Source organism: Acanthochromis polyacanthus, chromosome 2 (genome assembly GCF_021347895.1).
Source record: "Acanthochromis polyacanthus isolate Apoly-LR-REF ecotype Palm Island chromosome 2, KAUST_Apoly_ChrSc, whole genome shotgun sequence".
NCBI lineage: Eukaryota > Metazoa > Chordata > Actinopteri > Pomacentridae > Acanthochromis > Acanthochromis polyacanthus.
In genome coordinates, this window is record NC_067114.1 from 38,484,141 (window position 1) to 38,502,522 (window position 18,382).

Here is an 18,382-nt window from a genome sequence, read left to right on the forward strand (position 1 = left end):
TCTTATTCTATGCAAACTAAGTGTTTGTTTACTTCTTCTCATTCCTTTTCCAATTTGTAGACCTAGACCAGAAATGTGGAATATTACTTTTGCTTCATAATTTTGTTTTGTATGCATGTATATAGATGTATATGTAATTCTTTCTTTACTTGGTACTTGTCCTTACATATTCAAAATAAACATCTTAATCAATTTATCGGCCCGGCCCACCGGGAATCGTCCCGGTCCTCCCGATTAGCCACCCCCGGCCTGTTTTAATGTATTGTTTTTTAAGTGGAACTCTTGAATTCTTTCAATTTCAGCTGAAAACAGAAATCAGTGAACCCATTATGGACTGATGAAAAACTCATTTCCAACCATTTTGAACTAAAGGCATTATGTAAGAACAGATCAGTTTGAAAAGTCTTTTATTTTACACTAAGCTCTTCAGCTAACTGACCAGAGCAGGTGGTCGGGACTGACACAGAAAAGTGGTCGTGGGTCGTGGGATGATTTCCAGATATCAAATGAAGTGAAGAAACGATCACAAACAATAAATTTTAGCTTTAAATGTTACAAAACAAAGAAAAACTTAGAAAACTTACTGCTGCCACAGACTTTTTTCTTAACTGTAAAAAGAAATGAGTTATTTTTACAGTAAAATTCCAGCAGCTGTGGTTGCCAGAAAGCTACTGTAAAATCACATAAAGAAATATATCGATACTGTTGATTTTATGGTTAAAAAATGTGTTTCATTTCATATTTTACTGTAAAGTAAAATTGTAACTAAAATTTACAAACATTGTGCACAGTTCATACCTGGAGACTGCTTTGACTACTTCTACATTAAATTGCTACTTAATATTATGTTTTCTGTCCTGTGATTGAATGCTGTGTTTTGTTCGGCCTTTAAGCGTGTTTTTATGCTTCAACCATCTGCATGGACGGTGGGAGTCTCTGGTGTTTTTGGGGTTGAAAGCTGAGAAATTTGAAAAGCTGCTGCAATAAAAAAATGCCAAGTTCACACACAGTGATGGAGCCAGACAATTTTTATAGATATTCATGAGAATTATTGGCATTTTCTTGGACATTTTTTTCATAATTCAGTTGAAGTCTGCACTATAAGTGGATGGAAACTGGGCTGCATCAGATAAGAGAGATTTTAACGTCATTACATTCACCTGACGGGATGAAAATCCTAAACTTTACCTTGACAAGACAGTGAGTGTAGATACTTTGTGATTACAGTTTAAAACAGGAGTCTACAAAAAAAAAAACTTCACATCGTGTCAGTTTATTCAGCATATAAAGGGTGAATTTCACTGCATCAACACAGCAAAACAAGAAGTTTGAGTGTCTGCAAACCATTAAAAAAACATGACAAGTGGTTAAAAACAACCAGATTTTAACATGATTTGTAATTTAGTTTAAATAACGACGAGTGTAAATTTGGTTCAGCTTCACAAAAACTGGAATGAAATAAAACGGATGAGCTCAGTTTAATTACGACTTTGATCAAACACACAGGTGATAGCATAAGTTTCACAGGAAAGTGCAAAATACTTAGTGGCAAAGCGCTGAGGTTATGATTCAGTGCAAACAGCAGAACTCGACAAAATTCACAAAGCAAACGTCCTGCAGCTCGTCAGGCGTCCACAGGTTTTAAAACAACAGCTACAAAAATCAAGCTTACCTTCTCAAATCCACTTCACACTCCAAAAGTTTTCCCTGATTAGACCACAGAAATCCATGTAAAAATAAAATTAAGTGAAAAGTTGAATTCCCTTTAAGTTCTTCAGGCAGTCATTTCCATTATCTACAATCTGAATTTGTTTATTATAATTTTAAAATCCAACAATGAATATTAATCCTTTCTGATGTTATATTCATGCAGATACAGCAACATTTCTTTTCCTTAGTGTGACTTCTCCAAAAGTCTAAAACAGGAGGAATGTGAGGGTTAAAAATCAGATATTTTTTAAATTCAGACGTTGCAGAACTACAGATTCATGAGAGACCAGATGCTGCCGACTCCTTTTATTCTGTAATGTGTCGTCTGTTTTACATTATAGGAGATTTCTACTCATTAATGTTACTGTTTGTCAGAATTTTGGCGATAACCGGAGAACTATTTTTAACTCAAAGCGCCCCTGTGTGAGTTGTTTGGACAGATTTAATAACACACTTTCTTCTGCAAATCGAAGAAATGAAACTTCTTAACCATTCTGGATGATAAATTTCCCTTAATGTAACACTGTATGGTCACTTTCCAACACAGGACACCTCATGTTTTACACTGACATGGTATAAAAATAAGTTTCTTTTTCCTCTAAACCTTTCACAAATCTTGAATCACATTATCTCCACTGCGCAGCTCTCTTTGGTCAACTTGCTTCCTTCCAGCTTCAGGTTGAACAGACTCCAGGCTACTTTATCACACATGAAGCCTGCTAAAGGGCAGAAATTAAAACACAAAATACACTTTCCTCCAGTGGTATCCTGTATAGACAGCTTCCATTTTCTATTATCTTTAAAATAACAGTATTGCTTCTAAACAGGCGCTTTCTATTGAAAGTTTTTATGCAACAAAAGCTCATTTTTCTCTACAGTCGGATTCATAAATCAAATTTCATTCACCTCCTTTGTGTCGGAGCTGAAGTAGATATTTCAAAACCGAGACAGAAATATCAGCACAGAGAGATACCACGAAGGGGTTAAGTGGGAAAATGTGAGACTTCAATGCAATAAAATGACTTCAAAACGTAGGATTTCCGGTGAGGTTTCAGACTCACAGCCGGTCGATAGTCTGCTGTAGGAACAGTGGCTTTGAGCTGCCGTCTGTGCTCAGTTCATCCAGGCGTAGGCGAACAGGCCGTTCTGCTTCCACAGCTCACACTGAGCCGCCGAGTAGCTCGGGACCGCCGTCAGGTTGTGGGATAAGAGAGCAGTGGCTGCTGGGTATTCAGGCCAGGCTGCCTCCATCTTACCTTCAGGACAAAAAGACAAACACAGTGACTTAAAGCCTAAATCCAATAGGACTGTTTCCCCTAAATGTATTTGTTCAGGTGGAAATGACTGAATATTTTATATATAATTCATAATCCTGTTACTTTTACAGTCAGATCCGACACACAGCGGTAACTGCAGCGTCTGATAGTGCTTGTTTAGGTTGCCCTCATGCAAAATACATAAGAAAAATAACGGTATTTTTTGGAAAGATGAGCATTTCCTGAGTTATGTAATGCCAAAAATGTCCATAGCAGAGGGCAAACCAAAGAGGGCATGATGTTGAAGGTTCCATATGATAATACACATTTATTTTTATTGTGTTTTGTGTGTCTTACAAAGTTGGAGGTGTAAAATAAAAGCTGTGAACTGCAGTAAGAATTTTATCCAGTTTCTCTGCAGAAGCTGGTTTAATAAATAGTCGTCTCACTCAAACTTTGTGAAACCCGGCTTATAATTGCAATTATAAGTTGTTTATTTACTCTCCAGAGCTGCTTTTGCTAAACTCTCAAATGTCTCAGCCACAAACAAAACAAACCAAATGTTCTGCTGTTGGCTGAAAGAGTGAACACAAGAGTCTTCATGCACTCCCAACGCCCAGCAACTGGAAACTCCTCAGTTTTAGTGCACTGTGCTGCTAATGTGGCTAACGTCACCATTAGCTTTAATTGTACATTCAAATGTCAGAGCTCTGTGGAAACTAAATCCGTTGGACCATTCAGAAACAGTGAAACTTTCAGGCTGATTTGAAACCAGTAAACAAAGACGGTGTGGGTTACTGTGTTCATGTAATCTGTTAGCTTCTCTCCTGCTGTGCTCACGTAAACTGCACTGTAATACATGTGAATGCCCAATAAAGCTGTCCTTTTTCCATATCATTTTCTGTTTCCCAGCAAACAGAGTAAGTATAAAAAAGTCCTGCTAAATTACTGATTCTTTTACAACGTCATCTGACAAACTCATCGTGCACACGAGTTAAAAACAACAGCTGTGTTGTGAATTCGGTGATATTTCCATGTCAAATGATCAGTCGGAAAGAAAGTTAGAAGCAAGTAAAAGTCCTGGTCTCACATTCATTAACATGTCTGGCTGACATGTTAACTATTCTGCTCTACGCTGACAGAGAGAGTTTTCTTCCTGAAGGGGGTGTGGACAGCAGCAGTTCATCTGCATTTGAAGCTACAGAGGCTGAAACAGCTCACTTACAACGGCTCTAAATCCAGTAGTTATACAAATCTCTTTAGTATTTTGATCTGAAAATTTGAAAGACTTTCATTATTTGCAGAAAATGGGAGAAATATGGAGCCTTTAGACACTAAAAGTCCACATCAGTCAGTTTTGTTACGCTGTTGGAGTCCAAACACTGATCTGCAAAAAACAGCAAATACAACCTGTTAGATCTGCACTGCTGTTCAAACGTTTTGGGGTCACATAGAAATGTCCTTATTTTTGAAAGAAAACCATTTTTTTTCAATGAAGATAACAGTAAATGAATCAGAAATACAGTCTAGATATCGTTAATGTGGTAAGTGACTATTCTATCTGGAAACAGCTGATTTTTAAAGGAATATCTCCATAGAGGTACAGAGGAACATTTCCAGCAACCATCACTCCTGTGCTCTAATGCTACATTGTGTTAGCTAATGGTGCTGAAAGGCTAATTGATGATTAGAAAACCCTTGTGCAGTTATGTTGGCACATGAATAAAAATGTGAGTTTTCATGGAAAACAAGAACTTGTCTAGATGACCTCAAACTTTTGAGCGGTACCGTAAACCGGTTAGTTCGTCTATCTGTCTGCAATAAACTCTCTGAGGCAGATTCACACAACTCATATTCCACCTTTACAGCTTTGGTTATTCAGAAGAGACAATCTACTCTAACAGCCTCTTCTGACAGTTTACAGATGTTTATCAAGGCAGCAGCAGGTCAGTGTTTGATCCTTAACAGAGATATTAGGTGTTCACACTTCAACATAACGTCCACTATCGCTAACAGGAAACCTCTTCACCTGTTTTGGCAAAGCTGACGAAGTTTCGTGTGATGAGATCCTGGAAGCTCCTGTCCTCGTCAGAAAGTCGCTTTCCCAGGACGAGCTCCAGCCCGCCAAAGAACGCCACAGCGTCCAGGCAGTGAAAGGAGAACCGGCTGGGGAACGGCAGCAGATGGCTGGACGTGTTGACCGGTCCGGATGGTGTATGAGTCACCAGGTATCGATACACAGGACTGTTCAGGGCCGCTGTTAAAAAAAACAGTCATTGTAATTACAATTATTTATTTAATTATTTAAAATTCTGCAAAAAAGAGTAGTCTTTTGGTTTGTGTGGAGAAAAATGCATTTTCAAAAGCTGCCAGATGTGAAACAAAACTGAGACTATTTCAAAAACAGTTTCATGACAAAAGACGCTTTCAAATATGCAAACATTGCTCATTTCACATGTTCACAGGGCTGCAATTATTTTTAATATCAATTCATCTCATCCCTACGTCTATGAAATGCCAGAAAATGGTGAGAAATGTCTGCACTAGTTCCTGGAAGTCTGAGGCAAGACCATCAAAGAGCCTGTCTGATTTGACCAACAGTCCTTAATGTAAAAATATTACATTTATTGTCATGGAAAATTTAAAAAAGCAGAAAATCTTCAGGAATGAAACTTGAGCTGAGGAATGCTTGATGTTTCTGAACCCCAAAACTGGGTGTGATTTAGAAAAATTGTCAAAATTACACCATTTATCATCCAGAAACTGTAAAAACTGGAAGAACTGTTCGATTTTCAACTTCCTGAGGGTCTTTGAACTAATCACGTGTGACTTTGAGATGCATGGAGGAAAACATCCATCCATCCATTCTCTATACACCGCTTCATCCTCACTAGGGTCGCGGGGGGTGCTGGAGTCTATCCCAGCTGACTCGGGCGAAGGCAGGGGACACCCTGGACAGGTCGCCAGTCTGTCACAGGGCTACATATACAGACAAACAATCACACTCACATTCACACCTACGGGCAATTTAGAGTAATCAATTAACCTCAGCATATTTTTGGACTGTGGGAGAAAGCCGGAGTACCCAGAGAAAACCCACACATGCACAGGGAGAACATGCAAACTCCACGCAGAAAGATCCCAGGCCCAGGCCAGGATTTGAACCGGGGATCTTCTTGCTGCAAGGAGAAAGTGCTAAACACTACTCTCCTGTGCAGCCCTGGAGGAAAACAACTAAATGATATTTTATCAAAATCCCTTTATTCTACACATCTCTTTTAAAAATTTAGCAAAATGTAACAATTTGGAATAAGCAAATTCTGTAAAATAAATTATTTAAAAATTCTACACTTCTCTTTGCAACCAAAAAGACATGACCAAAAATCACATGGCAAAAATTCAGGAAGTTTTTAGCTGAACTGCCAGCTGTGCAGTGTTACACCAAGCAGAAAGGGGACATGTGGAAACAAACAGGAGAGACTGAGAGCAAAATAAAACGTGCTAGATCAATAAAATAAATGCAGCATGATTCAAAAATGGTATAGGTCAAGTTGTTGGAAGATACATTCAGCATAGTGAAGCATGTTTCTGGAGCTGATGTGTAGAGTGATAGAAAAATCAAGTCAAAAGTTTGGGCAACTTCTCATTCAATGGTTTCTATTTAATTATTTTCTATATTGCAGATTATTACTGAAGACTTTAAAACTATAAATCAAATCAAATCAAATGCTTTTATTGTCATTGGACATATGTACAATGAAATTTGGAGCGCATCTCCTTTGTGGGATAAAACGATAAGAGATAAAGATAAAATATATAAATTAAAAAAATATATATGAAAAACATACTATGCAAAATATATATTATATATGTATGAAAATAAATAGATAAATAACATATAAATAAATATATCACTGAACGATAAACAGAAACAGAACGCACACAAACATCCACTTCAGGGAGAGCAAAGCCGCTGCATCGGGGTGCGCCGCCACGTTTGATGTTTCCATGTTTATGGAATTATATTGTAAACAAAACAGTGTTATCCCTCCTGTTGTCCTCATTTACGGGCACCAAAAAATATTGTTTCTTTGTCTGAAAAAAAAAAAAATTCCCAAATTTCTGAAAATTTGCAAAACCTTCAGGAAGAAAATTCCAATAATTCTTTAAAAGTTAGCCTTAAAAGTTTTATTTAAAAAAAAATAGCCCAAATTTGGCAAGAAAATTCTTGTAAATATTTTTCAAAAAATGAGAAAAAATCTTCCAAACAAATCCTAAAAATATCTAAAGTGATTAAATATATATCAGTAAAACTTCTAATATTTTCTTTAAGAAAATTCACAAAAGAAAATCAACCAAATTCCAGCTGAATGTTCTTAAAGAAACATTTTTAACATTTCTTTTTTCCACAAAAAAAGGTTCAAAGATTTCCCCAAAATGCTGAAAAAGTGGAAATCAGAAGTTTCACTGTGAAAATATTTTTCCCACATTTTCAAATTTACTTTAAAATGGGTCATTTTTGACCCACAGGACGACACGAGAGGTTAATCTTCAGTATTGATCTACAATGTAAAAAATAATACTAATAAATAAAAACCACTGAACGAGAAAGTGTGTCCAAACTTTTGACTGGTAGCGTTTATTAGCCATTATATTGAGGAGAACGATTATGTCGTATTAGAAAACTGTAATGTTTTTACATGTTTCACACCCTAATATGCTGTCAGTAGAACTATCTTTTACTGATTTTGTAGGAGTGATTGTGTGGAATCTAACATTATCAAAACCATGATGTTGGGACACTTTATGATTTAGAGACTGAGAAACGTATGCGCTTAGTGGCTAATGGAAATATATGTCATTGTTATGTTCACCGAGGGATAAACATGCAGATGCCTACTTGGCGCTCCGTGCATCAGTCGGGTTCTGAAGGTTAATTAAAGCTGTCAGATTAAAGCAGAGCAGCGGTATTTTCCCTCTGAAATGTCGTGCAGTCGGAGCAGCAGAAAATGTTAATACGCAAGTAAAGCACATCAAGTTTGAACTCGTGTGCAGCAGTTGAGCAAACGCTCATGAGAAAAATCCAGAACGCGTCCAGCTGCTGCACGTTTCTCAGCTAAATTAGGCTTTTACTGAACAGCAGCTTCTTTCATTCTTCAGACAACAATAAATATTCAGATTTCTTTTTGGTTTTTGGTATGAACCTTTAAAATCCCTTATCTATCACTCTTTTTCAGCCCACGTTGGCTGTGATTCAGCAAACAGGAAAAAAAAAGCTGCACAACATGAGAAACCCAACGAAGCGTGCAGGCAAAAAAAAATTAAAAATAATTTTAAAAAAACACACAGAATGCCCTGCAGTCGCCTCTCACAACAGCTAAATGTCATTTTACTCAGCGCTTCACCACTGAGTGAGTTTAACAAGCCCCAGAGGCACAAAACCTACACGAGTCCTGCTGCATTCAAAAGCCGTGGCAGCCAAACAGAAAGAAACTACTCGTAATGTATACTAATGCAGTAATATATTTGCTGTACGACAGAGAGGCAAAATATTTCACCTCTGACGTCAGCACAGGAAGATCTGCAGGGAAAAGCATTTTGCATGAATAATGAAATAAAAATTAAAAGTAAATCATTAAAAAAATAAAAAGCAAGAAGCTTGATGTGCTCTCAAGATGCATGTACATTTTCTGCTACTTTATATTTCTGCTCCACCGTATCTGAAGTAAATAATGCTGCACTACATTCATCTGACAGCTTTAATTACTGTACAAATGAAGAGTTTTGCAAACAACAAATATAAAGTTATTACAGTTAGATTAGATTAGATAGATACTTTATTAATCCCGAGGGAAATTCAAGAATACATAACGGTGCACAATTACAGCTGAAATATTCAGCTAATTGGCAGAAAATTAACAGGCTATTATTTCAAGCTATGAATTTTTAACTACTCTGATGATCAGATTTCATTTTAATGCAAAGATGCCAAACATTTCACAGTGAATAGTTGATGATAATAAACTAGTACGAGTACTTTTAATACTTTAAGGACACCTTACTACAATCCTGATTAAAATCTTTAGACCAGTTGAAAAGTTGCAAGAAATCACATTTTGCACTGTTGGATCTTAAGAATGTTCTCAGTAGAGCTTCAAAATGTGCAAAGAAGAAACGGGAGTGAGAGAAAAAAAAAACTGGAGCAGGCAATTTATTGAAAACTCAAAAATGCTTTTGTCAGCTGATCAAAAGTTTAAGACCACAGCCTTTAAAAGCCAAAATCTGCACAGAAATTTGGATTCATGTCATTTCCTGTCAGGTGTTCACACGGTCATGACCTCCTGATAACAAAGGCAAAAAAGCTTTCTGTGTTTGAACGTGATAGGACTGATAAGCTGCATAAGCAAGGCCTCTCACAACTTGTCATAGCTGCTGAGGTTTGATGCAGTAAGACAGTCATTTTGAATTTCTTAAAAGATCCTGAGGGTTCTGGAACAAAAAAGTCAAGTGGTAGACCCAAAATATTTCACCAGCGCTGAGACCGAGGATCCAATTGGCTGTCCGTCAAGACACGGGGCAATCTTCGACCCAAATTAAGGTCCTTACTGGTGCTGACTGCAGCCCGATAACCATCAGATGGCATCTGCGAGGGACGGGCTTAAAAAACAAAAACATGTCTTCAATGTCCACATCTCCTTTAATGCCACAAAACTGCTCGTTTGAACTTTGCAAGGAGCACCAAACATGGGACGCTGAAAAGTGGAGGAAAGTTTCATTCACTGACCAGAAAACAGGTAACCTTGACGGTCCTGATGGCTTCCAATGGTACTGGGATGACAAGGAGATCCCACTGGAGATGTTTTCTATGCGGCACAGTGGAGGGGGCTTCGGGTTGTTTAGGGCGTCAAACGGCGGCTGGCTATGTGGAGATGTTGCAGCAGACATTCCTAATGACTGAGGGCATCGTCTGGATGGTAATGACCGGGGCTTCAGCTGGACAACGCTGCAGTTCACAAGGCCAGCCTGACGAAAGACTTCCTTCAGGAGAATAACATCACTCTCTGAGACCATCCTGTGTTTCCCTGATCTAGATCCAATTGAGGATATTTGGGGATGGATGGCAAGGGAAGTCTAGAAAAAATGAATCAGTTCCAGACAGTGGATGCCCTTCATGAAGCCATCTTCAACTCTTGGAGCAACGTTCCCACCAGCCTCCTGGAAACACTCACATCAAGCATGATCTACAAGAACTCATTACTAAGTTCTTTTTTGAGAGTTATGTTTCTGTTTTGAGGAAGTTTTCTCGGATTTTTGAGCTATGGTCTTAAACGTTTGATCAGCTGATGGGCAGCCTATTTCAGTTTAATTGTTTTCAATAAATTGCTCACTCAGTTATTTTTACCTTCTTAAGATCCGACAGTGCAAAGTGCAATTTCTTGCCATTTTTCAACTGGTCTTGAGATTCTGATCGGGAGTGTAATTATATCTACAGATGTCTACTGAGCTGAAACTGTAAATGTAAGACTTTTATGTGTAATTAACAGCATTTACAGTGAAGAATTAGTAGTTTTAGGTCAGTTTCCAAGCTGGAGCCTCATTTATAAACTTATTTTGGTTCAGTTTTGATCTTATGAAAAAATGAAAACCACAAACAAGTTAGCAGTTATTTAGAAAAACTTAACTTGAACCTGCAAATGAGTCTATTTCTAATCAAAGTTTGACTTGCTTGGTATCTGCTTCTAAAACTGTGGTGAACTTTGTATGAGCTTTCTGAACACAAGCATTTGGATTCTCAATTAAAGGTGTGAGGAATTAATTGCCAGGCTGAACATGGAGAGGTTTCTGGACATTTTTACTCTTGTCACGTTACTATCCAATGTGGGTTTATTTTTCACTGCACTATGAAGTTCTGTATCTCCATAGAAACAGCAAAAGCATGGCTAGAAGTAGAGACGACTCAAAAAATGTCTCTTCTGTGCAATTATACCACCACAAATCATGAACAAAGTTGAATTTATCTGATTATCTCATCAACAAAAATTAAAAGAAACTGCAGTCAGCATGCAAAATAATGTGGCTCTACACATTAGGTATTTTACTATTTACATTTTTTTAGATTTTTCCTTACTTGAGCTCTGTCAAGGAGTGCAGTATTTTTGTTTTTACAGACTCCGGTGCAAATAGTTTATTTTTAGATATATATATTTTTTAATGAGACATGTAGAAACAAGTCATTTGTGCAGGCAGATTACAAGGCAGGTATTGCTAATTTAAGTTGATTTAATATAAAATTTATATAAGTTGATCTGAGATTTTGACGTAGTAAAAAGTTGGACAGCTAGGATCTGCTGAAATAAGTTTTTATTCTAATCCTTGGAAGTGAGCTGTCAAATCATCATTATAGCCAAAGAATAACACAAGATTTATATTTTAAGGCCTTTGCACACTTGTTTTTTAATTTTAATTCACTAAGGGTTTCTGGAAAGTTTCCTGTTTAGGGACCCTACACTTACTCTGCTCATCTACATATAAAAAATATTAAATGCTACAAGCACTAACCAAAATTTCATCAGTTTCTGAGGATTGCAACAAACAAAAATCTAATCATAACTAACAATTTTCATTAGGAACAGTCCAGACCGTCTATACAAAGTCTATAATGAGGCCTTTTCTCAGTTTTGTCAGGCACTGAGTAGTAAAATTCATATATTTTGACCTTTGTCAACTCAAAACCTGATGCAATTGATGTCCTTTTTCAAAGTTAATTAAAAATGCTGCGAAGATCCGCAGCAACATGGGACTTCTGCTATAGTCTGACAGCTAAATTAGATGATCTGAAGCTCATTTTTAGCATTAATTTATCTCAGTAGTCACCCAGCAGGACGCAGATCCCTGCTGATTTTTCGCTGCAGCCTTTTAATCATCATTAAACATTGATTTGTTTTAAACCTGGAAAGCAGAGCAGCTCATGATTTAACTCTCTGAACCCTAAAGCACACAAGCAGGTTAAAAAGGCGTGTAATCTTTCTTTTTTATGTCAAAATTACACCATTTAGCAGAGCAAGCAACTGTAAAAACTGAAAAAAATTGTCAAGTGTTTAACTTATTCACATTCTTTGAACAAATCAGACATGACATGAGGTTGTGTTGGGGAAATTAACTGAATAAAATTTTTAAATTTTGATATTAACAGTTTTTCACAATTGCTAAAACACTAAACCCCATTCTCTGAACCAAATTCTCAGTGGCCTAAACTCATTTTTCGAATCAAACACTCTTTTGGCAAAAACTTAAACACTGTTCAGGTCCTATGCTCAATTTGCAAAACTCATCTGCTCTTTTTTGCAAAACCTTAGACACATTCTCAGTCACTAAACACATTTCACAACATTTTTGCAAAATTGTAATCACTGGCAGCAAAATGTGAACACAACTCCAACACAGCTGTCGTCTTCTACACACAACAACTCAAAATTGAACACACATGTCTCTAATGATGTGATCAGACAAAGTGGGTAGGATAAAAGCCAGTTCAGAGTGCACAGGTGGCACATGTGCTTCCATGGACGATGGATGGGAACATACAGAGAGGCAGAGGAGTTTGCGTGAGAGGTGGAGGACGAGGAAGGGGAAGACCTAGGACAGTCATCACGGATGAAACTGTTGTCCACCATGTCCTGGTTCATGGGATGACAATGAGAGAGGCAGGACAAAGAGTCCAACCCAATTTGAGCAGTTTCTCTGTCGCCGGCATCATCAGGACATTCAGAGAAGACAACAGGTAATTGTGTCTTTGACATAGATGTATTTACTGTATATGTTTTTGACATCAAGAATACTACTGTACTGTAATGCTCATTACAATACTGTTTTTACTGGCTGGATATGTTTGTAAGTGCATTTTCCTCTTTGTAGAATTGAAAGACGACCACATGAGGGAGGAAGGCCTTCTATGTTCTCCCAACAGCAAGAAAGACTCATTGTTGACATGGTCCTTCAACATAATGCCATCCGACTCCGGGATATCCAGCAGAGAGGGATTGAAGACCATGTCAACTTTAATGGAGTCAATAGTGTGTCTCTGTCAACTATTGATTGTGTCCTCCAACGAGACAGACTCGGCATCAAACAAGTGTACAGGGTACCCTTTGAGCGCAACTCTGCAAGAGTCTAAGATGTAAGATATCAGTATGTGCAGGTAAGTGTAACCTACTCACACTTTCCGCACTGACGCTTTCAGTACAACTGTCTGCTCAGAGGCCAACTGTTACTGTAGGCTAGTAGTTGCAGTTGCTCCTTTTACAGTACTGTAAACTATGTTGTATGTAAATCTGGAGTGCATACTGCAAATACACTATTGAAGTAGTCTGTCTTTCTGTATTACTTACTGTACTAAAACTACTTTTTTATCTATTTATAGAAAGTGTTTGAACTGGATTCCATGGAAAGGCCCCATGAATACATTTTCATAGATGAAGCAGGGTTCAATCTGGCAAAAAGGAGGCAGAGAGGCAGGAACATAATTGGTCAGCGTGCCATTGTGGAAGTCCCTGGCCAGCGTGGTGGCAATGTCACCCTTTGTGCAGCCATAAGTAACTGGGGGGTTCTCCACCGTCATGCAAACCTGGGGCCATACAACACTGAACATCTCCTGGCGTTTCTAGGTGGTCTACAGAATGTTATGACTGAACGTGAGCAGCAGAATCGGGAAGAAGTGCATCCTATATATGTCATAGTTTGGGACAATGTGAGGTTTCACCATGCTATCCTGATTCGTGAGTGGTTCACTAACAACCAGCGCTTCATCAAGGTTTTCCTTCCACCCTACAGCCCCTTCCTGAATCCAATAGAGGAGTTTTTCTCTGCATGGCGGTGGAAGGTCTATGACCAACACCCTACACAGCCCTACACCAGAGAAAAATTATTGGAGGCAATGGAACAGGCCTGTGATGAGAACTGCAGAGTCTTGTCAAGGCTTGGTTCGGCCCACCAGAGGGTTCTTCCCCCGTTGTCTGGCAAGGGAAAAAAATTGCCTGCGACGTAGATAAAGTCCTCTGGCCAGACCCCGCACAAAGACAAGATGTTGGAGACTGAATCTCCATGACTATGCAGTAGTGTGCTTTTGTTTTGTATTTATTTTTTGTTATGAGAGTGAATTTAGATATCACTTTGACTTCGATGATTTTATTTTTTGCTAAATGCATTTACAGTAAAATAAAAATTTTCTGTTCACTACATGGACTGTGTGCTGTGTCCCAAGTTATTTCATGTAGTGTCTAATGAATGATCTGAGGTGAATATGTTTTTACTTGCTGTGTGTAAGATCTGAATGCATAGTTTGGTTTTGAACACAGGAGGACTGGTTTTGAGGTGATAGTTTGATTTTGACAGAAAAGTCTGATGTTTTGAGAAAATGGGTGGAGGTTTCAAGAAATGTGTTTTAGCAATCATGAAAAACTGTAATTAAAATACACAGAAAAGAGATGACAATAGAGACTGAAAGGGAAATTAAATATATTTGATCAATAAAACAGCCTCAACATTTCTCAAAAATGGTATAGCGAGGACCAAGTTGCCAGAAATACCTTTCTAGGGTTGCAGAGAAGTGTGAAAAAGCAAAGTTTGTGGAGATTTTAAAATGTAAATGTCTACAGCGTAAGACTCCATTTTTTCCAGTGTTGGTAACACATATTTTTGCACATACTGGTTTAATTTTTGTATTTTTCATAAAATAAATGTAATAAAGTAACAAACAATAAATGTAACTTTTCTTTTTACTTTAAAAAAAAAAAATTATGGTGTTATAGGCATATTGTACTGCATAGTTAACAGCTTTGAGTTCTCTCTCCTTCTCGTCGTGGTTGTGCTGTTTCCACCGAGGTGCAGGACTTTATATTGCAGTGAAAATGAGCCGACAGCGTGTAAAAATACCCAGAAACTGCTTGGAGTTCAGCTGCTTAAAGCCGTTTCTAATGGGAGACCTTGTTTTCAGTGCAGTATTTTACCTGCAGCCCTCCTGGCCAGGTCGTTGTTGGGGCAGGTGACCCTGATGTCGGACACCATGGTGGTGTAGGCTCGCTCTGGGCAACGGTCTTTGGTGGGACAGTGGGCCGAGCTCGGGTAAAGCTTCAACGCCTCTTTGGGGAGATTCTTGTCGAAGGACTGAAGTTTATCTGAGAAAGCAGAGAGAAGACAGACATGGGTAAAAATGCAATAAATACAGCATGTTAGAGCATATTAGCATCCACATTTAGGTTGTTGTGAGTACAACGGATGACGTGAAGTGACTGCTTATATTGTTTTTGTGCAGAAATCCTGATGATGTTTCTGGATTAATCTTTATCTGATAAATTTTACAACTGCAGAAGCCTGCAAATTGTTCTGTGAAGCCTCGTCTCCCACCCATCGATCTGCAGTAAATGTTTAGCCAGAAGACACCCTGGAACAGTCATTTTAATAAACTTGTTAATCCTGATTCTATTATTGGCAGTCATGTTGTTATCTCTACATATACTAACAGCGAGAATCACAAAACATTGGTAGAAAACATTTAATTGAACTCAAGGGAGAAAAGCAGTTTTTGATAATAGCAGCACCGGCAGGAGGTTGGGAGCCACAGCGTGCACACAAAAATAAATATCTTTAAATATACAGGAGCCCTGAATCCACACACAACAGAGTAGCTTCGATTTTAGAACCAGGACGGCCTCTCATTACCAACATGAAATGCCCGTTGTGTACAGATTTAAATTTAATGACCTTTTTATTAGTTCTAAAAGGAAAAAAACTGTTCCCAAGGCTAAAGAAAATTCTACAAACCACTTTGCAAGTTCATTAAAAATTCAGAATCTTTCACACAACAGAGCTCAACAAACTGGTTATGAAAACTTGTACTTCTGTTGATATTGAACCCAGTTCTTGGTTAAAAATGTTATTGATTCAATTATTCCTTGTGCGTTTTCCATAATCAAGTTCTCAGAAAAACAGATCTCAACATTTCTTTGCAGCAGAACTAGGGATGTTCTAATGATTTAGTCTTTATCAATTAATTTATTAAATTAAATTAAAGTTGACCTCTAAGACTGATGGACATGCATGTCAGACAATGTATTGAAGATCAGCTGCAGTACAGTTCCATGGTGGCAAGCAGAGAGCATTTTGGGAGCTTGGCTAGTAAAGAGCCACCATGAGAAAGCCTCTTCCGACGCTTAATGCCTGCCGACCACCATTCTCAGTTTGTCACTGAAACAACATAACTGTGGTCCAATAGCTGACTCCATTAGAGCACCCAAATGTCATGTGACTGCATTTAAAACCTTTACTCATGGAAGGATGTTCATTTTATGTTTTTGGTTAATTGGGGGATAAAGCTGCCGATTATCTGATAAGAAAACTGCTCAAAATTTGCACCCACAGACAAAACCACAGGCATTTTTCTGATTTGTCTTTAGGCTAACACTAGGAGATAGACACTGCAAACATAGTCTTCTGTTTATATGTTTACGTGAGGTGTGCACAGAAATCACACAAAAATTGTTCATTTTATTGAAGCTACAACTATACACTATCGTTCAAAAGTTTAGAGTCTGTCAGGATTCTACCCCTGTGGCTGCCTTTTTGTTCCTTTTCCTGTTTTTTCCTCTTGTGTTGTCTGGTTTCTCTGTCTGCTGCACCTAGCGTCTGATCATCGTCAGCTGATGCAATCAAGCCGACTCATTTCACCTGGTCCCCTCTGCTACTATTTAAGCCTTGCCTTTCCCTCAGTCGTCGCTGGTTCATCGTATTGGATTTGCTCTGTTTCAGACTCTGCTCCCTCTTACCTCTGGATACACCTGTTCACTGGACTACTCTGCTTTTCCCCTGTTTATGGATTTACACATTTTGGACTCTGTTGTTTTTTTGATCTGGACTTCAGTTTGTTTCCACCTTCAGTCATTGTTTCCTCGTGTGTGAGTATTTTTCATCCGCCCTGTTGTTTGTCACTGTTAGTTTAGTTTTGCCACGTCAGTCTCGTTTTCTGTTTGTAGTTGTTTTGATTTAATAAACCCTTTTTACTATAATGCCCGGTGTTCTGTCCACAATGTCTGCACCTGGGTTCACCACACCCCACAACCTTGACAGGGTCACCCAGACAATTAAACTCGCACTATAATTCATGTGCCAACATAACTGCACAAGGTTTTTCTAATATCAGCCTTTCAAAACGATTGGCTAACACAATGTAGCATTAGAACACAGGAGTGATGGTTGCTGGAAATGTTCCTCTGTACCCCTAGGGAGATATTCCATTAAAAATCAGCCTTTTCCAGCTAGAATAGTCATTTACCACATAAACAATGTCTAGACTGGATTTCTGATAAATTTAAAGTGTCTGCATCATTGAAAAAAAAAAAGCTTTACTTTCAAGAATAAGAACATTTTTAAGTGACCCAAAATTTTTGAACAGTAGTGTCTGAAACAAGGCCTCCACTTTAGGATCTTGAAACTCAATTTATTGATCTCGAGCATCCATCGGTACTCCTGCCTGTAACTCCGAAATAAATCTGAGTGAATGATTTGCTGGTATCAGCTGACAGTTGCTTCATAACTTTAATTCCATTGTACGGATGTTAGCTTAACCGTATCACACAAACGTTGCACTTTGCTGGGTGCAACAACTCAAAGCATAACCAGAGGTCGCCATCTTGTTTTACCACAATCCGAATGCAGAGGCACTGCAGGTGTAGAAACTACAAATATATATTCTCCAAGCATGGTCTGACAGTGTGATGTAATGACTCCTCTTTAGTTTAAAAATCCACCACATTGTATGACAAGTGGCTTTTTTTTTTAAAAGGTTACTGTTTTTACACAGCCTTGAGAAACAGTCACTCAGCATTTCACTGCACATACTATATACACTCAACAAAAATGTAAATGCAACACTTTTGTTTTTGCTCCCATTTTTGATGAGATGAACTCAAAGATCTAAAACTTTTTCCACATACACATCACAATTTATCTCATTGTTCACAAATCTGTGATAGTGAGCACTTCTCCTTTGCTGAGATAATCCATCCCACATCAAGATGCTGATTAACTTCAAACTTCATTTGTATAGCACTTTCCATGCAGAACACAAAGTGCTTCATGAGAAATAGAAATGTCACACACACACACACACACACACACACACACACACACACACACACACACACACACACACACACACACACACACACCACAATGCCACAGATGTGGCAAGATTTGAGGGAGCATGCAATTGGCATGCTGACAGCAGGAATGTCAACCAGAGCTGTTGTTTGTGTATTGAATGTCCATTTCTCTACCATAAGCAGTCTCTAAAGGCATTTCAGAGAATTTGGCAGTACATCCAGGCAGCCTCACAACCGCAGACCACGTGTAACCACACCAGC

General features: G+C 38.2%; 1 protein-coding gene across 1 annotated transcript in view; it reads right to left on the reverse strand.

Moving 5' to 3' along the window:
- Positions 1–1,257: 1,257 nt before the first annotated feature.
- The window catches only part of si:ch211-71n6.4 (para-nitrobenzyl esterase), a 43,601-nt gene continuing 26,476 nt past the window's right edge, over positions 1,258–18,382 (reverse strand). The window contains exons 8-10 of the mRNA XM_051937220.1: positions 14,972–15,139; positions 4,996–5,223; positions 1,258–2,966 (exon numbers count right to left, since the gene is read on the reverse strand). Of these exons, the coding sequence (XP_051793180.1) occupies positions 2,824–2,966; positions 4,996–5,223; positions 14,972–15,139 (539 nt within the window). The 3' untranslated portion in view covers positions 1,258–2,823. The remainder of the gene's footprint in view (positions 2,967–4,995; positions 5,224–14,971; positions 15,140–18,382) is intronic.